The sequence below is a fragment of the Cynocephalus volans genome, chromosome 1, assembly GCF_027409185.1.
Source record: "Cynocephalus volans isolate mCynVol1 chromosome 1, mCynVol1.pri, whole genome shotgun sequence".
Lineage (NCBI taxonomy): Eukaryota > Metazoa > Chordata > Mammalia > Dermoptera > Cynocephalidae > Cynocephalus > Cynocephalus volans.
In genome coordinates this window covers 9,440,214-9,464,025 of record NC_084460.1, presented here as the reverse complement: position 1 = coordinate 9,464,025, position 23,812 = coordinate 9,440,214, and the positions used below count along the sequence as shown (strand labels likewise).

Sequence of the window (23,812 nt, the reverse complement as noted above, 5' to 3'; positions counted from 1 at the left end):
GGAGAAGGCAGATCAGATGCCCACCCTCCTGGGGCTGACATTCCAATGGGGCACACACACTCAACAAAACAGAAACAAATCTGTAATTATGGACTATTTTAAGAGCTAGGAAGGCACTAGACAGGGTGTGACATCGAAGTTGAGATGGAGTCAGCAGTGGGAGGAGCCAGGGTAAGAGTCTTTCAAGTCTTGCATTAGGGAAGGATGTTGGATTGGAGTGTCTGTTGCATTGTGAGTGAGAGGACAAAGGCAGGACACAGGGAAGGAGAAGGGGTGTGAGCTAGGGGCAGGTGGGTTTAGGTGGAGCTGTGACATGGCCTCCTCTACTTTTTTCTTGGTAATGACCTTTCTAGTTGTTTTGGGGAGAATGTATTGGACAGGTAAGAGCAGAAGCAGGAAGCTCTCATGGAGTCCAGGACAGAAGTGATGTTGGCTTGGTCTAGGATGTCTGTGGTGGCATCAGAGAAGCAGATGTGTTGCAGAGCAGGGCTAGCAGCAGATAGGGTGTCGGAGGGGAAAGAGAAAGGGGGAGGAGTCGAGGATGACTCGAATATTTGGGACATTCATCATTGAGTCCACGGTGGTGCTATTTGCTGAGATGAGGGAGACTGGAGGAGGCCAGGTTGAATGAAGTTAGCATGACCCCTGGTGACTGTCCCATTTTGCTTCTTCACTGGCTGTGTGAGCTAGGGCAAATCACTAACCTCTCTGATCTTCAGTTTCCTATCTGTGAGAGGTGGGCAAGAAAGTGCCCACGTCACTAGTTTACTATGCAGATTGGAGGTGATAAGGCATGGAAAACACAAGGCCACACACACACAGTGCTCAACAGCGCTGGGTATGAGTACTCCTGCTATTAGAAGAAGTCATCAAAGAAGAAAGGGACCAAGTGTCAGGGGCCAAAAATAGAACTAAGGCAAGGAAAACAGGTCAGAGACAAACCACAGATCGCATACTTTGTTAACCAACAATCAGCTCTCCACGTGAGGGAAGATGGATTTGTGAGCGAAAACCAAACAAGCAACAAATCAGAACTCCCCAATACCACTGCCATGTAGTCTAGGGTAATTGTGACTATTTATTAGTGGTTAATTGAAGGGTTTGTGAACCTTGGCCACAGTCTTCTTCACAGAGAACATATTCTCTGTGTGTAAAGTGGCTGGTGAGAATCTCAACAAGGCACTGACTGTATTAAACAACTCAGTGCCGGGCTGAGCCCGTGGCGCACTCGGTAGCGTGCTGCACTAGCAGCGCGGCGACGCTCCCGCCGCGGGTTCGGATCCTATATAAGAATGACCGGTGCACTCCCTGGCTGAGCGCCGGTCACGGAAAAAAAAAAAAAAAAAAAAAAAAACAACAACTCAGTGCCAATCTGGTCACCTCACAGGTACCTGCACAGGCACTGGCTCCTTCCCACTGAGTCTTCTGGAACGTTCTCTAGAAGTTATACAGAGGATATATGTGTGTATGTTTGTGGGGTATGGTGGAGAAAGGTGAGGGTGGTCCAGAATCTACTGCAGAATAGCCTCAATGCCTTTAGCATTCTGGGGGGTTTATATACATATAACCTGTTCTCTCTCTCTCTCTATATATATTTATATATATAAAATCTATCTATCTATTTATCTATCTAATACGTGTGTGTGTGTGTGTGTGTGTGTGTGTGTGTGTGTGTGTATTGCAGCTGGCCAGTCCAGGGATCCAAACCCTCGACCTTGGTGTCAGTGCCACACACTAACCAAGTGAGCTAACCAGCCAGCCCCGTATTTTCTGATAGATCAATAAAGACCCAGTATCCATATCAGCAATGTGAATAATCATCATATACTCCTTTTTATTCTGAAGACAACCAGAATCTTGTTGGGTAAGGCAATCATTGCTGTTTTATAGATAGGGAAACTGAGGCTCAAAAAGATTAAATGATGCATTTCTTTTACTTAAAATGACTCAACGGGAGTCCATGAACCAGTGCTATTTGAATAGCTTAGATTTCCACTAAACCCCTTATTTAAAAAATTGGCAATGTTGGAGCTATAAAATATAAGCCTTCTCTTTCCACAGCTTAACGAAAACATCTCCCACACACTGTAATGCATCTCATTCTCCTGCCTAGCAGAGCACTCACTGTGGAGAGGTGTGTGTGCCACATTGAGCGTGCAGACCTCGCCATGAGACTTGGTATGATGCTACAGAGCATTGCTAGGAGCCAAGCCCCTGGCTTCCTGTACTTGGCTTCAGGTTTTAATTGTTGGTTAGTAATTAAGGGTTTTTTCTTTGCGAAAAATAATTTCCCGTAGGTTGAGAGTCAGCAGGGTTACCATGGTTGAGAAGCTAATCTTATTTTTACGTCAGAGATTCTCTCTGCCTTGGCCATGTAGAATGGAAAATTCTGCTTTGCCCGAAGCTCCAGACTGCTCAAATATAAGAAAGTCATTATTCCTGGAGCCAACCCTAAGATGAAGGCTGCTGAGCGAGTGATGTATTAAGGGTATGCTTGCAGTGGAAACCAGTAAAGGAGCTGGGGAGGAAGGATAGGGCAGGGGAGGCCAAGTAAAGATGTAATTTCAGACAAAGTCCTGCAGGGGTAGTTTTTGCCTGATCCTGCAGGGGACTCTGGAGGGTCAGTTAAATCTCAGCATTTTCCCAGCCTGAGACAAGGAAGGGTTCATACTCTCCAGTGAGTCGCAGCTTCATGGCTGCTAGGAGGGGTTGTAGATTCTCAGACATATCAGTTTGCCATGCATGGGAAGCGAAGTAGGTTCCAGTAGTCCTGGGGCAATTCTCCAAAAAAGAGCAGTGGGTACTGGCAGTTGGAGGCAAAAACGGACAAAAGCAGGGGTGGGGGCTCACAGAAAATAGTACAAAGACATCAGAGCAGGTATAACCTGCTCCAAAGGGCTCCCTTGGGTGGTTGAATGCAGGGGTTGTAGGTGGCAGAGTGTGGGCTGGGCTGGGAGGACTTGGCATGGGGAAGGGTGTACGAGAGGTGTCAAGAGGCTTGGCGCTCTTACAGTTGGGTCTCTGCCAGGGCCAGGTCTTGTCTGAACACCTGGAAACATCTGCTTACGTGCCTCAGTACTGCAGTGTGAACCGGCATCGTGAGGGTGGGCACCTGCAGCCAGTGGGGATGCTGGAGACCTGGGTTCCAGGACTAGCTCTGCTCTAACCTGCTGTGTGACCTCTGATAATTCACATTCCTGCTGGTCCTCAGTTTCCTCCTCTGTAAAGTGAGGAACAGGATGAGACCACCTTTAAAATCCCTCGATGTTTTGGCCTTGACTTAAGCACAGCAAAGCCTATCTTTCTGTGTTCCCAGGGCATTGGTTTCAGCTGTGTAAACTGGAGAAACTGAAAGGAGATCAAAACACTGGTAAATGCCCTCAAAACTACACCTAAATCAACCCACAGTGGAGGCTTTTCAGCCCCGAGAAAGCACGTGATGGAGAAATGGGAAAAGGATGGGCGCTGTGGATCTATCTGAATGAGGACTGGGGATGGATTTTGGTCACATGGATCCATCTTGAAGTCCATGCACTTTTGCTCACTGTGCCTCGTGAGGGGCTTTTCCTGGACTTCCATGTGGAACAGTTTTGGGCTCATCTGGGCCATTGCTGACCTAAGAACTGGTTTTCCCATTGAGCTTGTAGTGCTGGGATAGTGGCTGATAGGTAATGTCCTTTCCTACACCGCTTATGAGAATTGGATGTTTAGGTCTCCTTCAGGTGGAGAGAAAACATCATTTTCAATGAAGATGGCTCATATTAGTTTTCTTTCGTTGCCATAACAATTACTACAAATGTAGGGTTAAATGACACAAATTTAGTATCTCACAGTTCTGCAGGTCAGAAGTCTGACACAGGTCTCACTGGGCTAAAATCCAGGCATCTGCAGGGCTGTATTTCTCTTTGGATGCTCTAGGGGAAAACCTATTTCCTTGCTAATTTGGGTTGTTGGCAGAAGTCAGTTCCTTATGGGACTGAGGTCCCTGTTTCCTTGCTGGCAGTCAGCTGAAGGCCATTTCCCAGAGGCCACCTGCACGGGGGCTTTTCTCCCCCTTTCTCTGTCTTCAGAGCCAGGAAGGATTCAGTGAGCTGAATCCTTCTCATGCTTCGAATCTCTTCCACCCCTTCTCTCTTCACATCTCTTTCTGTCTTCTGCTGTCCTCTTCCTGTTTTTAAGGAACATGTGATTGCATTTTACCCACCTGGAGAATCTCCCTATCTTACGTTAACCTTAAGTCCATCTGCAAAGTCCCTTTACACATGCCATGTAAACTAACATGGTCACAGGTGGCAGGGATAGAGGCATGGACATCTTTGGGGGCCTTTATTCTGCTGACTGCAGGACCATTCTGTCTTCCATCCTACCCTTGGTTTAGATGGATCTCTTCCCTTCAATCTTTGAGGTTAAATCCCTCTCGACTTCATTCATGCATTCAGCAATCAAATAGTCATTGCACATCTGTAATGTCCCAAGTAATTTGCTAAGGATTGAGGACCTTAAGATGAATGAGGCATGAACGTCGTCCTCGTTCAGGAGGACCTCAGAGATGCAATGCCTGTGGAGTGCGTGCTGCTGGTGGCTGCCCCGTTCCCTTTATCTAGCCAGTACACCCTGACCTCAGCTCTGGGAGGTCAGCTGCTGCAAAGTCACAGCTCTCTCCTTCTCTAGAAAATTGCCCTTGGACAAATGAGAATCACTAAGCCTGGGAAGTTACACATGTGCACTTCTGCGGGGACCACCAAAGGTCAGTTACTGACTGACACGGGGGTGCAAAATGTTGGTTCTCTTCTTCTGGGGGCAACCTACTCTGTGACATGATTCATGCTCCAGAGCTCCCCGTGGGATTAGGTCAAGGCCAGACTCTAGCTGCTCCACACACTTGCTCAGCTCCTTCCCTGCCCTGCCCTGCTTTCCTCTCTCCCCTCCTCCTGAGAGCCCTCACCCAGTAAAATCACTTTCTCAGGAATCCTCATTTCAGTCTGCTTCCAGGGGATCCAATCTAAGGTAGTCAGAAATAATAATAACCAATCTACTCTCTTTCACCAAAATTCTCCATGTAACTCTGATGTGTATGTGTGTGTGTACGCATACATACATACATATTATACTTTTGTAACAATGAGGAAACACAAATATCATGCCTTCATAGGTCTATATCTAACGAGAATATATTTATAAGGTGACCTTCTGAACTAAAAACAGACAATGGGTCAAGAACTTTGTCGTTTGCAATATCTGGGACCTGGCTTAGAGTTAGATTTCTCATGAAGTTTTGGCATACTTTGTAGTAGCAGGAAAGTGGAAGGAAAACATGAAAACTTAGCATGACACACCGATGGCCCTTTTAATTTCATTTTCAAAATGGTTCCTGTAAATTTATTATGTGACCTTGAGGTAGGAAGGGAGGAGGAGCTTAAGAGCACAGACTTTGAGGTCTGACTGACCACTTTAGGCTTGCAGTCTTCCTTTCCTAAATTCTAGCCATGCAATTTGGGCAAGTTACTTAATGGCAGAGGAAGCTTACCAAGGGTGCCCTATGTGCCAGGAGCAGTTCTAAGGGCCTTATGTGCACTACTTAATCAAATTAACACAATCACCAGTAAGGTCAGTGTTATCATTAACCCATTTTATAATTGAGGAAGTTGAGGCACAGAGAGATGAACTTGCTCAGTGTTACACACCAGGGTACTTCAAAGAGGTCATAGAAAGATTCATACTATCTTTTAATTCTATTTTTCCAAGAACTTTTTGATGTACACTTGTAGTTAGCAAGTAGTTGGGGTGAGATTTGAACTCAGGGAGGCTGGCTCTAGAGCTCTCAACTTCACACTAACTTTACCAGAGCCTCTAGCTATAGCAGAATTATTATTTAGGAAAGAGCTCTATATGGAAATAGGTATTTATTGTTGAGATAAAAGCAAATATATTTTAAAAAAAGTAAAACCTGAAGAATGGTCTATTTTTATTGACTCAGAGAAAAATGTTCATGCTCAAATATACACTATAATTAAGAAGGCTGTATTAGTTTTCTATTGCTTAAACCAACACAAATTTATTATTTCAGAGTTTCTGGACACGGCTTAACTGAATCCTTTGTTCACGATCTCACCTGGTTGAAATCAAGGTGTCAGCCAAGGCTGAGATCTCATCTAAGGCTTAGGGTCTTCTTTCAAATTAACTGATTGTGCCTAAATTTCCACCAATGGATGATTAGGTAAGGAAACTGTGGTATATATACACCATGGAATACTACTCTGCCATGAAAAAGAATGAAATACTCCCATTTGCAACAACGTGGATGAACCTGGAGAAACTTATGTTGAGCAAAATAAACAAAGCACAGAGGGATAAGTACCACACGTGCTCACTCATATGTGGGAGCTAAGAGAGAAAGGAAGGAAGGAAAGAAAGACCACAGTAGTGCGGTTGTCCAACAGAGGGATGGAACATTCCTAGGGCTACAAAGCGGAATGGGGGGCAGGGGGGTGGGGCAGGGAGGTTGGGGGATAATTGGGTGGGTACACGGGGTACTAAAGTAATTTCTGGTAACGGGTGTGCCCCCAGTATGAATATGGCCCTCACATCATGAGCACAAGGGGTGACAAGTAGCTTTGCATCTCATGAATATTCTTAATAAATTAAAAAAAAAAGAAAAAAGTTAACTGGTTGTAGCAAAATTCCGTTGTCTGTGGCTGTAGGAGTGAGGCCCTCAGCTCCGAGGGGGCCTGCCATTCCCTGCTAGGTGGCCCTTTTCACCTCATGGCAGTTGCTTCTTCAAAGGCAACAGGTGAAAGTCTCTACTGCTTAAAATCTCTCTGACGTCTTCCATCTCTGACCTGTAGATGCTCTTTTAAAGGGCTCAACTGATTAGTTCAGGCCCATCCAGGATAATCTCCCCTTTGATTAGCTTAAAGTCAACTGATTAGGAACCCTAATTATATCTGAAAAATCCCTTTAACTTTGCCATATAATATGATCTAATTGTGGGAGTGCTATCCCATCATAACCACAGGCTCTGCTCACACTCAGGGGAAGTGTTTACACAGAGTGTTTACAGCAGGAGGTGGGAGTCTTGGGGCCTATTTTAGAACTCTGCTTACCACAAATGCTTTACCTTCAAGGAAAAATGATTGAGAGAGTTTAAAGGGAAAAATGGGATATAGTTGAAAGGAAAGTTGTAGTCCTCATGATTCTCTTAAGAAAGTGACAAAAATATATCAGAAATTAGAAAACTTTTCCAATCATCATTGATAGAGGGTAATTGTATGACTCAGGGTCTGATCCTATTTAATTGAGGCCTGGGTATTGCTTCTGTGTCTTTGTTGTCACTTCAGGAAACTGGAATTGGATGATGGCCAGACCTCTGGTTTGCCCTGGCGATGACCACAGGCTGGCTGGGCTCTGGTAGACACACCCATTTGGGCCCCATTGCTTGGCAATAAGACATGGGCAAGCAGTGCAGATGGCCCCCACTTTGCTGCAGCTTCACCCCACTACTTTCCTTCTGGATGGGGCACATGGGTTCAGAAATCTCAGACACCCAGAACTGTGGCTTTAAGGAAGTGCAATGGGAAACTAGGCACATGAGGACAGGGAAAAAGTAATCATCACAGCTACAGCAAGGCATTATTGGTAAATTAATTATTTTGTAAGGTCTCCTTCAGCAAGGCTTTGTCACCTATAGGTTTTTGGTTCTCCGAAGTACAAAAATGAAGAATAAAACTAGTGAAATGTTTCACATTTTGGGAATTCGGTGAGTATATACTAATAGTGAGGATTAAGAAAGCAACAAAGACTGCAGAAAAAAGTGATCTTTCAAATATTTTTGGTATTTGTGTAAATGACTTTCTTGTGGCTTATGTAACATTGCTACACTATTTTTTTTTTTTTCTGAAAAGGTATGTTTGGTGATAAACAGAATAAAATCCTAATAGTCTTACTAGCATCCTTCCAACCTTCTGTTCATCCATCCATTTATCCACTCATCCATATTTCAGTCATTTATTTATAGAAGTAGTTTATAAATTATCTTCTTGGGGAATGAGGTTTCCAGTTGATTCTCTCATGAACAAAATAATTGATGACATTATCCTGGTCTTTAAGTCATTTAAATTTGGTCAAAGAGATGAGACTCCATCAAAGGCCTTTAGGGAATTTGAGGTAAGGAAGTAATTTCTGTGGGCTTCTCAGTGGAAGCAAATGTCCAGATGATAATCCAATCACCCACTTGGCCAGTATCATACTGATTAAACTTCTAGATGAATTCATATGTTGTATTGACCCAAGAAAACTAGTCCATCCCCCATGTGATCAGCTGCTGCTCCTTTAAATGCATTTGAATATCTCTCCTCTAACTTTTAGGGCCAACATGCTTGTTATTGCTGCTGCATTTCCAAGTGGGCAGTACTTTAGTTCCAGGATAGCACTGAGCACATTATAACGTAATTATATTCTTACAGGTGAGCTCCCTGAGGGCAGGGACTGTTTTTTTCACATTTCATAATCCAGGCCGCCAGTACAGCATCTTGCACACAGTAGGAGCTCAATACAGGTCTCTTAAATGTTGACTAGGTTTAATGAAACAAAAACTAGTGAATTGAACAATTTAGAAAAATTGATTGACCAGATATTTTTCTTTGCTTTTGGCTGTAGCTGTGTGTCTAGGTTTAAACAAGTAGTTTCACTTCATTAAACAAGGTTTTACATTTTACTTTTATACCAAAATTTGTTCGTACGAAAAGGATAGTTTCTTCTAGCACATGGGTTGAGCCAGATGATAGCCATTTGACTTACGGTTTATCAAAAATGATTTTAAAGAGTTCTTATCACCAGTATTCAGCTTGGCCTCCTGGTGATAAAGTGCTCACTATGATCTGGCCAGCATTCACTAGTACATCAAAAAAAAGCCAGTCCCTCCTTTCAACAAGACACAAAGGTTATTTAAACCTCGATTTTATATGCAATATTAATGTGCTTATTTAAATATTAATAGGTCTGAAAGCCTGGAGCAATGTATCTGATCAATACTTCATTGCATGTGAATCATTCAGGGCTGAGGACTGTTCCCATCTCCAGCAGTCACCTTTTTATTATGGCAGCTGCAGGCCACCTGCAGCCCTGGTGTGCACCCTGCTCATGGAGCTTCCTGGAAGCTCAGCACTGCCAGCTCTTCAGAGCGCTCCACAGGACCTTTCTTCAGAGACAGTCACCTGTTAGGATCCATCAAACGAATGGAAAAGTGTGGATCCTTCGGGGTGGGCTCTTTTTTCTCTTATGAGAACTTCTGTTGGTGAAATAACAACACTAGAGCATAAAGAATGTTCCAAATTTTGAACTGAACCAAAAATATAATTTGTCCTCTCCCACATGGGAACCTAATTTCATTTCCACCAACCTGAGGGGTTCTCAACATTAGAGAAAAGAAATAGTTTTTTGTTATCTGCATGGGGATTAGCCACACCGAGAATCATATTCTCTCCAGTCCTGCAGCTATGGGACCTCAGTTAGGTTCCATGGTCCTTCATACCTTCATTGGTGACATGCACTATGGGGAATGAAATGGTGGCATCCACCTATGAGGTGGTTGAGATCTGGGAGTTAGAGGGTTCTGTGTGCTACATTTTCCAATCATCATTGATAGAGGGTAATTGTATGACTTCGTTCCTGATTTCATATTAGTATTGATGGATTAATATTCAGTGCAATTTAATAAATATTTATTAAATGCCTGCTTAATAATGTGCTAAGAGATTAGGGGGTACAAAATATGTACAAAGTACACACTTTCCTACAAAGAACTTATGATCTAGTTGTGATATAATCATGTGTTATAGGTGAATAATATCATCCAATGAATGAATAAGTGAATGACTGAATGAGTGAGTGAGTGGAGTGCCAAAATGGATGTCAAGGTTAATCATCAGAATCTTGAAGTTTGTAGAAAAACACACATTATGAGGCCTATCCCTAAAGAGTTTGATTCAGATAAGGCTAGAAATCTATATTCTCTTTAGGCTGGGGTGGGCATCGAGTACTTCGGGAGGGCTGAGGAGGGTCTAGCACGGGTAACCGTAACAGTCAGTGCATAAAAACAACCATAATACAGTAGTCTCCCCTCTCCTCAGGGGATACATCCCCCAGTGGGTACATCCAGTGGAGGCCTGAAACCCTGGGTAGCACTGAACCCGACTGCTGTCAATCAGAACACGTTTCTGTTCATGTTTTTCATCCACAAATCTAATGCCTTTTCCATCCTAACCAAGCACTTACACACTGGCTGTAACTTTTGCAGTTTGAGGTGCAACAGCAAAACCAGCACAAATTTCTTTTTCCATCTTCACGATGTCACTGATAGGCTGGTTCTTACCATAGATTGTAGCAACCTCAACATACAACTTTTTTCCCTTCCTTATTAAGTTGAGCGCTTTCACTTTTCCACTTAAAGGAGGCACTTTATGGCTTCTCTTTGGCATTTCTGAATTGCCAACATCACTACTCTTGCACTTTGGGGCCATTATTAAGTAAAATAAGGGTGACTTGAACATAAGCACTGTGGTACTGCGACAGTCGATCTGATAACCGCGATGGCTACTAAGCGACTGACAGGCAGGGAGCACGGACAGCATGAACACCTTGGGCAAAGGGATGGTCCCTGTCCCAGGTGAGACGGAGCAGACATGCTACTCAGAATGGCATGCAATTTAAAACTTATGAAATGTTTATTTCTGGAATTATCCATGTAGTGTCTTTGGACTGTGGTTGACTGTGGGTAAGTGAAACTTCAGAAAGTAAAGGGGAGACCACTGTATGTCAGCAGCACGTAATGATAAGGATTTATACAGCTTACAAGTCTAATTCAGCTGGAGTGAGGTGATCCAGGCAGGGCACCACTGGGCAGCTCTCCACTGGTTGGGCTTGCTTGTTTCTGCAGGTTGGCTGGGGTTTGGCTGGCATTGGTTGGGCTTGCTAGGCAGCTCTGCGTCTCACTGCAGTTCTGGAGGCTGACTTGGGGGGTGTGCTTTAGGCTGTGGCAGCTGGAGCAGCTCTTCTCCATAGCCTCCTCCTGGGTACAGCGGGCTAGCCTGGGAATGTTCTTGTAATGGTGATGGCAGAGGTATAGAAGGACATGTGGGAACGCCTCTTAAGGCGTAGGCTCCGAACTGGCCCACTGTCAGTTTTGGATTATTATGTTGCTCTAAATAAGTCACAAGGCCCAACCAAAGTCAAGGGGTAGGAAACATACTTCCCCCCTTTAAAGAGAGCTTCTGCAAAGTACTATGGTAGAAGCTGGAGGACTAGGGAAGGATGTGGAGCTGGAGTTAATGCCATCTTCTGCATTTGCTGCCCTCAAGAATTCATGGGAAAACTCAAGGGAGAGCACATGCTTCTGGACAGATTCTCAGCATAGGACCTTAGAGCTGCCCAGACGATAACCCATAGTTCCCAAGCTAAAAGATAGAAGCCCTCAAGCAAAAAGTGGCCCATCCTCCCTGCCATCAGGACAGGAGCCTGTGTCCCACTCTGTGATCAATTAAACACCAGGAGATAAATCCCATCCCCTGGCCTGGAGGAAACCTCACTCTTACAATCCCTTCACCTTGGAGATTAGCCCTCCCTTATGACTGTCCATGAATATCCTCTCAGTTCAAAGATCTGTGACAGGGAAGGGGGTGTAGATCAGAAATTCTGTCTCCTCTGGGGCATCTCTCTTCAATGCATCCCTGGCCATGAGCACTGGGTCTTCTCTGTCCCTTTATCTTCTCTTTGCATGGATGCTGTTTTTCAAAGTCATCAAGATTTATTTTGGTAACCTCCACTTTTTGCCCTTAACTTTGCTGGCCTCACAATCTTACCCTTAGCCCGGATTTTCTTGTCTTTTGATAACTCTGAGCTCACTGGGAAGAACAGTGGGGAGTCACAATGACTTCTTGAGGACTGCCCCTGCTTCTCCTCCATCAGGACAACCTGAAATTGTGCAGAGTTGTAATCTCAACTCTTTTGAGAAGGAAGGAATGTTCATTGAGCATCTATTTTATGCCAGGCCCGATATACATGTTATTCCAGTGATACCTCACAACAAACCTCACAAGACATCCATCTCGCCCATTTCATTTTGAGGAAATCAAAGTTAAAAGGTGTTTAATACACTAGTATAAGGTTGTACAACTATGAGGTAGGGAGCCAGGAGTCACACTCAGGTTTGACTCAGTTTCCATTATCATCACACTGTGGGAACCCTACTCTTGCACGCTGGCCCGTTTCCAACTGTCAGCACAAGCAACTCCTTGCCTGAAGACTGTCTGTCTGCTGGGCCCTATTCTGCTTGTCTGTAGGGCTGGCCAGAAAACATGGGAATTAATCCCCCATCCCTCCACCTCACCCCTGCTCCTGGGTGGCAGCCCTCAACCAGTGATTGACAGGAGCTGGTGGGTAACCGTGAGGCAGGCTCTGTCTATACTGCTTCCCAGAGTTCCCCAGTGAGATAATGCTTGCATTGTCCTCAGTTGTAATTTGCTTTCCTGGGGACCTTCCTGTTCTGGTGTCACCTCCCTTTCCTTAGCCGATGCTTCCTAGGATCTCCTCCCAGATGAACGACTTGCCTTCAAATCCTGTCTCAGGGTCTGCTCTGAGAAGCCCCAACACACAGTGAGAAGCCTCTGCTTGGGTTCTAAAGCTGCACCAGCCATTTCTTCACTCCTGGAGCTGCAGCAAAACAGGCTTTTGAAGCAAAGCAGGAGATGCTCTGGCCCCCACCCCCACTCTGAAAGCTGCCACCTAAGCCACACTTCGCGTGTTCTTGAGGAAGTCTCTCTCTATTCTACAGACCTAGCAGAATCCCTGGAGGCTCAATACACAGCGACTATATTGAATTAGAAAACAATATCCAGACTGTATAGAGAAGATGGGTAAAGAAGACTCTGATTTTGACTTGGTCTAATATAGTCTCTTGGCCATACTCAATTAGTAGTATTACTATTGGGGTAGAAAAAGGAAAATTTTAATTATTTGGAATAGTGAGCATCTACCAGTGGGACTGGATCTCAGATTAAATTCAATCATAGAACAATAGAATAATAATACAAGTGGCTATTATTATCCTCTGCTTCTAACACTCAACTGACTCAATGTAGATTTGTTGAATTAAATTAACCCTAACAACTTACATTTATATATTGATTTGCAGTTTTCAAAGTATTTTTAATTCTCAGTTTAACGGAAAGAGCATTGAACTACCAGCATACTCTGATCCTTCTCTTTTAATATACAGAATAGCCACGCTTTGAAAATGAGCCTGCTTTGGGAAGCATTTTGCCTGGTTTGATTATGAAGAAATTTTCTCAAGGACCTTGGGTAGAGCTTTCACTTCTCACTGAAAATAAATCAGTAATAAGAAGGAGTTTTTTCAACACAGAACACTTCTGATTTTAACCATTAATACATTTCGAAGGCATCCTCTCTGTGGCAGATGCTGCTATGTACCCCTTTGGCCCGAGACCCTCATGTCCCTGGTGAGCTCCAGCTGCCAGGGCTTTCTCCCAGGTGTGGGGAGGCAGGAGGAGCTGCCATGTTAACATCCCCCCAGACCAGCCCTCAACCAATGGCTGATGGAGTTGGTGTATAAATACCGCAGCATTCCCGAGCATCCCATCCCAGGTGAGATAACTCTGACACACATATTCCACACCATCTCCCAGAGTTTCCCAGTGGGATTAAGTTCCAGCCTCTGACTGCGGTAACTTGTTTCATAATGCACTGTTTATTTTCTTCCTTCCCTTCCTGTCCCGTTTGCCTTCCTGACTCTGCTTCCTGGAATCGCCTCCTACATAAAGTACTTCCACTCAAACCCTAATCTCAGGGTCTGCTTCTGGGGATACCCAAAAAAGACTCCTCAAAGCACCTTTCCCAGGAAGGGGTCTGGGCTAGCTCATTACATCCAAGCCACTAAGTCACTTAACAAGGTGTGGAGCTGCCTATTAATCCTCTGCTCCAACAATTTTTGAACCTATCCCTGTCCACTGATTTCATTACTCTCCTGGGCAGATTTATTCCACCTGCCGGTCTCACTCTGTTAATGATAGTGTAACATTTTTAATTAAAAATAAAGAAGATAAATGTAGTTAGTAGCTGCAAAGCTGTCACTCTCAATGCTACTCAGGGTGGGAGAGACACTGTGACTGGTAAAAACCACTAGGCTCAGGCTCTCTGCTGAGGAATTAAGGATGAGCTATTTGGCTGTTCAGTTTTCTCACCTACACCAAGGAGGTAGACAATTTTCACAGCCATGTGTAAATATATATAACTGCTTCGTAAGGTTCCAAGTTTTTGATAAATGTTGAAGACTTAGACTTTACTCTGGATGGAAGTTGTCAAGAATGTGCAGTTTTATACAGAAGCCACATTATCTGTTCAATTCTTAGATGTCATCTAATTTAAGTGTAGATGTTGTCATCTCTTCACAAACAGCCCCGTCAAGTGGCCATCTACCCTCTGCTTGAACACTTTCAGATATGGAGAATTCATTACCTTAATTTTTTGTTTTTCTTTTTTTTTTCATTAACCTCAATCACTTACAGTTATTCCTTTAATGGAATTGAAAACTTCCTTCTGTAGTTACTACTTTTGGTGGGAATTCTCTTGGAAGAAATTACTGAACAAGTGGAATGCCTCATCCCACAAGGGAAATTTGAAATATTTGAAAACGTACTTAATGTGCCTCTTAAGTTTTTTTTTTTTTTTTCCCCTCAGAATATACTTTTCCAGTTATTTCAGCTCTCCCTAGGAGGTTATGGTTTGGAGTCCCTCTACTACGCATGTCACTGTCTGTTACTCTGAGACACTCATTGGAAACAAACTAATTGCCCAACTATTAGGGATCAGAATGTTTAAATAAATGATGGCGTGGGGTAATACTATGTAGCCCTAAATACCATGTTTTGAAGAATATTTAATAATATAAAAGTATTCATGACCTACCAAGTGCAAAGGGAGAATATATAAGAAGAGCCCAATTTCATTAAAAAATATACACGTAGAAATGAAAGTCCAAAAACACGTCAGAATATTCAGAATGGTGGTATTATGTGTAGTTTTGAATCTGTTTTATGCTTTTCCAAGTTTTCAACAGAGAACACGTACTTATTTCTTAATTAGAAAAAAATGTTTTTGGAAAAGAAAGAAAAAAGGAAAAAAACAAACAAAAAAAACCCCACAGTGCTCATACAACCCACGGAGTTTTTCAGGTATGTCTCAATTTGGATGGATCACTTCCCAATTTCAGATGAGGGTTTTTGGCAGATGAATCACACTGTCCGCTAACATCGTACCTGCCGCTCATCAGAGCCCCGGAGGATTTCCTCCAACCTGGCGTTGGGAACAGCCTGCCAGGAAACGCCCGGGCTGGGCGGGGCACAGGCCGGGATCAGGACCCGGTCAGGACCACGAGCAGGAGGGAGGCCGGGCGTGGCCAGCTCTCCAGCTTGAAGTCCACCGGTGGCAAGACGGAGAACCCTATGTGGCTGTCCTGCGAGGTGCTGGGTCCCGGAGCTGGAGGGAAGCGTGCAGAACAGCTGCCTGTGTGTGCAAGGGGCAGCCCTGCAGAGCTCGGTAAGGAAACGCCTCAGATGTATCAGAGCCGTGGAGAAAATGCAACGCACGTGTTTCTCACTCTCCCCATTGGAGACATCTCCAGGGCCCTGCAGTTATTGGGGATGCAGAGAAAGTCTGGAGGAGGCGAGCAAGGACTGCACTGAGAATGGTGCCTTTAAGGAAGCGAGCAAACAGCCAGCGCACGCGTGTTTGAGGGGAAGGGGACACGGGAGAAGGGGAGGGGGACACAGGACCGCTGGGGCCTCTGCATCTCACAGGCACTTATCGTTTTCTCTACAGAAGTGGATTATCATCACTGGGAAGAAGGTTTAACTTGTATCACTTCTCTCTGGGGCCATATGGCTGGAATGTGCCAAATATCCATTTAACATTATTTTAAAATATTAAAAATGATGCTTAGCTCAATCTATCCTCTTCTAAATTTATAAGACCCATGCATAAATACAAAACATAAAACATCGGTGCCATTTCCTGTTTCCTAAACCCATGGAAAATCCCCACTTTCTTCTTTGCAATGTAGATAGATACACCTTCCAGGGCAAGTGACCCAGCATGTTGACCTCCAAACACTTCTGCTTGTTAACCATCCTTTCTCCTATTTAAACCCTTGTTTTCTTAAATATGAGTCTCTTCAGCTACTAATATTTTTTATAGCTAGAATTCTGGAGGTTATGGAAGAAGTATAGTTTAGGAATAGTTTGGATAATTTTAAGTGAACACACCAATGCTTGAATATTGTACTCCCTGGGTTAAAATAAAGTAATTGATTATGTTTAAAGGGCTTGTAGATTTCATCAGGAAAGCAGCATGTGACTTACTGAGTCAAAAATTAGAGTGTGTGGTTGTAGCCCCAGCAGGGTTTTACTGTGATTCTCCTTTAACACTTTTTGTTTGTCAAGGGATACTAAATGCTCAATATCGTGGAAGTCAGCGTTAAGTGGTCATAAACAACAAAAATAACCAAAAAAGGATAATGTTCTTACTTTCATAAAGCTATGGTTGTAAGGTGAATTGCAGCAGTTTTTTTTGGCTTTTTGCCATTGATTTTGTCTGGCAAGAACCTAAATGGCTCATTTCCACCCTTCAATTCAGTAACATCAGGCTCAGGGTTGATTTAAGCCTTGCCAAGTCTCTCTCTCCTTTGCTCCTCCCTTGCCTATCTTCTTGGCACTCTGTTCTTTCAGATTTCAGGTTTCTTTCTTTTCTTCTCACAAAGCCACTGTCATGGCCTGTTGCTAGGCCCTAATCCTAGTCCATTTGTTGTTGCCCTGACTGTGGCTCTAATAAGATGGGCAGTTCGTGTGTGCATGTATGTAGAGGATGCATAAAGTATATGTACTTCACAGGGCCTGGATTTCCAAAGCCTTGAAGTTTCAAATATTGACCTTACAAAAAACTGGAAATTTTCCCCAGGCTATTGAGTCTCTGTTGTAAGATAAAGAGTTGTAACACAGGAAGGCTGCTGGTTCAAAGACAGACAAGTTACTGATTGATATGTAAAGATCCTGGGAAATTGCTGTAAGAAGAGAATGTTTGCTAAGATCAAGCTTTTGTTGGTGGATCACTTAACTGCCTAACAGCATGTCATCTGGCTTGTTTCACTGAAAGTTACCAGTCTATATTGTTAAACTATAACACCACCTATGTCTCTTGCTGTAACTTACTGGGCTGGAGAATAAATACAGGAAGGGAACCCCAATTTGTGGTTAATTTCCCAAATGGAAGGAATGCCTCTCTTGTGAGTGTTCCACGAGATTAACCACTTCAGGGCTTCTCACTGCTCAGAAGAGATGGGCTTTGAGTAATCCTTTGTGGCTCCATCACCCAGGGGAAAAGGGATGACAAATCCGTGGGGGCAAAGCAACACGTGTGTTTATACATGTTTGTCTGTGAGTGCATGTGTGTGCACATTCTTGTGTGCATACGTGTGTGCACATGTGTGTGTTCTTGTGCATGTGTTCCTGTGTGCATGCGTGCATGCATGAATGTTCCTAATAACCAGGGGCACCAGAGCACTTGAGACACATGGATTTCCCCACCACAGCTGGTTTGTACTTACATAGTTGGAGGCCAGGTCTGGGTGGAGATAGTCAATTCCTGTGAAAAGACAACAACAACACAGGAACCAAAGATTAATACCTGCCACTGTGTCCTCAGGAAAGCTGCTCAAGAAAGCACTCTTGTTGTGGGGCTGGCACCAGAAGACTTGCTGCAGGGGTGAGCGTCCATCCAGAGCCCCCAGTCTTGCACTCACTTCTCTTACCAGGGGAAGGTGGGCTGTGCCATCTGATGGAGAGACAGCTGCCCGCCGACCCACTTCACAGGAGTGAAGTCAATTAGACCGTGGGGGCCACGGATAACACTTCTGACATAAATGTCAGCACTAAGGGGCTTAGTGACCGCAAGATGGATGGCTCATCAGAGCAGTGATCTAAAAGATTTGTAGAAATCCTGACATTTCTAAAGCATCAACTGGCATTTTTTTTTTTCTGAAATGAAACCAGCCCTGGGGAGGAAAAGCAATTATTATTTAACAGGGCATAGACAGCAGTGGATTAGGAGAGTGTTCTCTGGCATGGAAATAATAAGAGGAACACGGCTCGGCGAGAAAAGCCATTAGGCAAAGGGCGAGTGATTTTCAGTGAGGTGCTCTGGCTGGGAATTGATGCTTGTCTCTTCAGAATGTGGCTTTCCCAGAAGCCCGAGGCCTGGAATCTCTTTGAGAACTCCTGTGCTTTCCCCTGGATGCGGGCCTGTCTTGTTGCCCAGTGGTTGTTCCCAGGGCAGATTTATGGTCTCTGAGCACCACTGAGTTCCATCAGACACTTGGATCCCAGAAAGTGCCGTGGAGGTTCAAGGGCAATCGAGAAGCTCTCATCCGGGTCTGCAGAGCCATATAGTCTTGGCAGCAGTCACACCTGAGTGTCCAGCCCTCTGAGAAATGGGGCGGGTTCCTGATATCGCCTAACGTAATTGTTGTGGGTGGAGGGTTTTGGAGTCAATGACCCAAGTTTCACTCCTAACCACCTCCATAACTGACTGCTGGACTTTGAGGAGGTGGCTTGGCTTCTTGGCGCTTGCTTCCTGGCGGTGAGAACATTGCAGGGATTAAAGAGACTAATGCCTGTGTGCTTAGCCCAGCGGCTGGTGCATTTAATAATGACATTAAGATGCGACAGTTCAAAAGTAGAAGTACCCTGAAGTCCCTCCCCTAGTTGGCATCTTCACTGCTTGCAAACCAAGGCTATGCCACTGTTATAGCTTTGCCCTGCATAAAATAACATGTATGAAGATGCATATTTCTAAAAAGAAATTTTCTTTTTTTTCCGGTTATACAAATAATTCTGGACTGGGAGTAATGTGTTAGTTTTCACTGTCAATATTTTTACAGGTGAAGCAATTGCTGGTATCATGGCTGCTTTCTACAGCTCGGGAGAGGATAGCCAGTCACTTGCCACTTAGAATCATTATGCCTTCTCTTTCCACTCCCCTCTCAAGGTCTGCAGAAGAAAAGAGGTCAGAAAACTCAGTGACCGGGCTGGCCGGTTAGCTCAGTTGACTAGAGCGCAATCTTGCAACACCGAAGTCGAAGGGTTTGGATACCTGTACCGGCCAGCTTCCAAAAAAAGAAAATCTAAAGACTAATATTTTTAAAGATTGTTGACTCTTGTTCTGCACCCTCATTCAAAGATGGTTGATTTAGGCTGTGGGGTGGAGTTGGGAATGAGCACAGGCTTTGAGACCAACAGATAGATCCAGTTCCATTTAGACTCAGACACTGTAATATTTGTGTGGCTTTGGCCAAGTGACATCATCTCTCTGAACTTTGGTTTTTAATCCTTACATTATTAATATATTCGTTCTTATTTTTTATACTTTTGTTTATTTTTCATCAAGGAATGCTAGGAAGAGACAATTTAGACACAGAACCTGAGCTACACAACTGTCTATGACTCACAGTCTTTGAGGGGGACTGACCCATCACCAGCCAATCATAATGAATGTGGCACACAAATGACAAATTCTTGGTTATACTTTTGTTCATAAGTCATTAGTATACTGTTATCAGTTTGAATCTTTTCAGAAAGCCTAATCTACAATATTGCAAATTCTTAGGAAGCTCTGACAGTTCTGGAGACCTCAGGGAACTAGGAAGGAGTTCCATGTGCATATTTCTAGTTAAGTGCTAATAGTTCAGTTGGGATGTGTAACATCTCAGGACCCTGGCCTTGAACTCACTTCCTTCCACTGTCCCAAGACAGCCAGCATCTTGCACCCCATCCCCACCAAATTATATGTTGATGAGGAGTAGACCTCAATGAACATATTGTGTTTTCCAGATGGCTGCACATTCTCTCCTATTCTGTATGATCTTCCACAATGTGACAATGCCATACCTCCCACTGAGAGGTGGGTCTGTTGTCTCCTCTTCAATCTAGGTGGGCTTGTGATGGCTTCAGTCAATACAGTGTAGTGGAATGCCGTTGTATGACTTCAGAGGCTAGGGCAGAAAAGGCCAGGCATCTTTCACCTGCTCTCCTTGGATGCTCGCTCTGGAGGAAGCCAGACGCCATGTAAGAGCCATATGTAGTTTAGTGAATTACTATTACTTTATGTTGCCTCAGCATGCATTTTGAGTATAGGTTTAACTTTCTCATGTCAGAAGCAGGGCTCAGTCACCCTTGACACAGTTTCCAGTTCTCTGCCTCCTCCCAGTTCCTCAATGTGATCAATCCAGATATTGGCCCGTCACTCACAAAGTCCCACACACAAAGGGTGAGTTTCAAGCACTGAAGATGGTGGCCAGACTTAGTTGTGATGCTGTGGGCAGTTTCTTGCCTCCCTAAACCTCAGTTTCTTCATCTGCAAAATGGAGATAACAGTAATACCGATCTTAGAAGATAACTGTGGCTGTGTTTCCAAATACTAAACAGTGTCTAGCACATAATGAGACACTGCCTTGCTGACCTTCAGTCTTACTTTCTTGGTTCCATCTTATTGGCTAAAGGCCTTGACCCATGCTTTCCCTGACCATCTTTGACCTTGATAGCCAGCCACTTGCCCTGAATCATGCCTGGGCTGGGAGACTCCTGTCATCCCTATCTCTTGCTATGATGATATCCCATTTTCCAGGTCAAGTTTCCAACACCAAACGATTTCATTGCAATAGATGGAATGAAGTTGTCATCAGTAAGCAGTGTCCTTGCTGAAGTCCCTATGTCTGGAATATCCCAGTGGATCCGTAGGAAGTGTTTTCTGCTCCTTCGGTCAATAGCTAGCCATGGAGGCACTATCCCAGAGACGTGTAGCATATGGAAATGATATCATGTTGTACCTAAGTGAAGACGGCAGATATTTGTTGAGCATTTATTGAGCCACTGGATCTGGCAGAGGGGGTGATGGCCGTGTTTTGAGTTGGGTAACTAGAGAGGGGTGGATGGCTATTAAAAGTGGGTCATTGACAAATGGAAACTTCCACATGCAGATAATTGAACATTTGCCAGACAGGCCAAAATACAGAGAACCAATGTTTTCAAAATATTACATTATTTTTTCCCTTAGGTATCGGAGTCAGCATCTATGTCTGTCTTTGACCTTGTTTTGGAACATCCCGCGGAGAGACATTCTGGGAAGGGATCCCATACTGTTGTGCGTGCAGGCAGTTAAGGGAGAAAATGCAGTGCTGGTGTGGCCAGCCCCCGCCTTCACCGCAGAGACTCTCAGTTACGTGGCGAGAGGCTGCTGAGCACCCGTCTTGTCCTTGTTGCATGGGAGGCTGCTCTTGCCCCAGTTGTGCTCATGCTGATATTCAACAGTGGGTTTGGAGAATGGCTTGGTAGTTGTTCTTTTCTTCAGTAGTCATACTGGATAAGCATGGAGTGAATTAGGGATGGGCACGAATCCGTTGTCTCTCTCCACACCAGGAGGCAGAGTCTATTTCCCCTCCTCTGGTGTCTGGGAGGGCCCTGTGACCATTTATGCAAGTGGCAGAGTGATGCTTGCCCTTTCCAGGCAGGACTGGAAGCTTCCCCCTTTTCTCTCTTAGAATGCCTGCCCCTGAGAGTTCTGAGACACCCGCAAGAAATCCACCTACCTTGCTGGGAACAACATGTGGAGAGGAGAGGCCCTGAGACTGTATGGAGAAAGAGGGAGGGAGAGAGGCCAAGCCCTTTTAGCACCCCCAGTTGAAACTCCAGTTCATTCCAGCCCTGGCTGTTTTCTGACTCCAACTGTATGAGAGACCCCAGTGAGACCTGCAGCAGAACTGTCCAGCAGAGCCCCATCGTCCCACAGAACTGTGAGAGGTAATAACCTGATGTTTTGTTAAGTCACTCAGTTTTGGGGTGGTTTGTTCTGCAGCAGTAGATGACTCAAATAATGAAGTCAAGAATTGTAACTGGGGGGCAGAGTTCACTTTTTTTGGATTCCAAAGGCCACTAATCAGCTGAAGAAATAACATTAAACAACAATTTCTTCTGGGAAGGTAAAATGGAGTCAGAAGTCATCCTTTCCTTTGCTGTCTTTGGAAGCGATGACTTCAGACTCGGTCAAGGGGGTTTAGTGAAAGAATTCTGAAACGGGCATCCGCAGTGCTGTGTGTTGGAAGTTTCATAAGAGCAACGTGCATGTGTTGTCACTGTACTGCCAGATCTCCAGCAGGGAATAGAACTGGTCATCACAATATATCCTATCTAGATTCCCTCAAACTAGATGCATCTTTTTCCTGGGTGAGTTGGCCTTAATCCCTATTGGAAAGGTTTCCAAACCAAAGTATCAGGAAGGAAGAAGCATTTGTAAGCTACTGACATCCTTACACATAACACTTTTGTGCAGAGCTCCTTTCTTCTTGTGAAAGCCGTCGGCCACTGGAAAAAGCTTTTACATCCACTTCAAAACATCTCACACATCAGAAAGCACCGAGGCATTGTTTCCGTGTTGATATTTAATGAGCCCACACAAAGACAACGCAGGTTTTAAGCACGCGGACTCCTCTTGTTTTCCCCATCAATTCTGCTTCAAAGGCTCGCTTTGGAGAACACAGTGTTCTTTGAGGATCTTCAGAAGGAACAGGCTGTATTGTTTCATCTCTGTACGGCCTTTGTACGGAATTGAACCAATAATGCACAGTGGGGCTTTTTGCCGGGGAACCCAGAGGCTGATGAAGGGTGACAGCATGTCCCCAATGAAATGCCTACAGGGTGGCAGTTCTACAGAATCTTGGCACGGCCAAGGTCATGTGTAGTTGGAAAAACTATTCATCAAACCCATGGGTTTTCATACTGCAGAAACTGAAGTTTTCAAAGTATAGAAAATAAAGCTCTGCTGAATGTCAGGCAGGCATACAGCATAGAATAACATAGAGGAGGTGTTGCAAATAAAGTTATGAAAGTCCGCTTTGTAAGGGTTCATTCTGAAAGTAGCTATAAAATCAAATTTTCCCAAACCCCAATCATGTTACCAAAAAGCTGTCTTATGGATCTAGAGCCACACCATCTAACAGAACTTCTTGTGATGATGGAAATGGAACCGGATTGAGTTTCAGCAGCCCCTAGCCCTATGTGGCTGTCAAGAACTTGAAGTGAAGCCAGTGTGACTGAGAAATGGAATTTAAATTTTATTTAGCTTTAAGTAATTAAAATTTAAATTTAAATAGTCACATATGGCGAGTGGCTACTGTATCAGACAGTGTGGACCTAGGGAAATCAATGGCAAATGTAAATATAAGTAGGCTTACGAGACATTTTAAGGAGAGGTGTAAGCAGTGGCTCAATAAGTGAGTGATGGGCAGCTTTCATTTGTTCATTTGTTTAGTTTTTTATTTATTAATTCAGCAAAATACTTGTTAAAGACACCCTCCAGTTTGAGGACCACTGATCCGGAAGGGTAGGGTGTGGTCACACTGTGGTGTCGTCACACTGTAGTGTGGTCATCAGGCCCAGTGTCTGGCTATTCCGTCTCTGATCAGTATCTCCCAAACAATGAATCTTTTATGTTCCAGAGGCATGTAAAGACACGCTTCCAAATGCTGTAAATACTTTGACATACTCACCATCGTCCATAATTCCAATGGTAACTCCTTTCCCTGTGAATCCCAGTTCCCAGGCTTCTGCCACGTTCAAATCAAGGCCAGGAGTGCCATCAGCTTGCCCAGTATTGATCTGGTACGAGAATTCCAAAGCAGAAGAACGTATTAGGTGGGTGT

The 23,812-nt window shown here is 44.2% G+C and overlaps 1 protein-coding gene across 2 annotated transcripts in view; it reads right to left on the bottom strand.

Moving 5' to 3' along the window:
- Positions 1-23,812, bottom strand: part of PCSK2 (proprotein convertase subtilisin/kexin type 2) — a 276,303-nt gene that overhangs the window by 99,847 nt on the left and 152,644 nt on the right. For both annotated transcript variants that reach the window (XM_063113126.1, XM_063113131.1), the window contains 2 exons: positions 23,660-23,768; positions 17,669-17,706 (listed from right to left, as the gene is read on the bottom strand). In XM_063113126.1, coding sequence (XP_062969196.1) covers positions 17,669-17,706; positions 23,660-23,768 — 147 coding nt within the window. The remainder of the gene's footprint in view (positions 1-17,668; positions 17,707-23,659; positions 23,769-23,812) is intronic.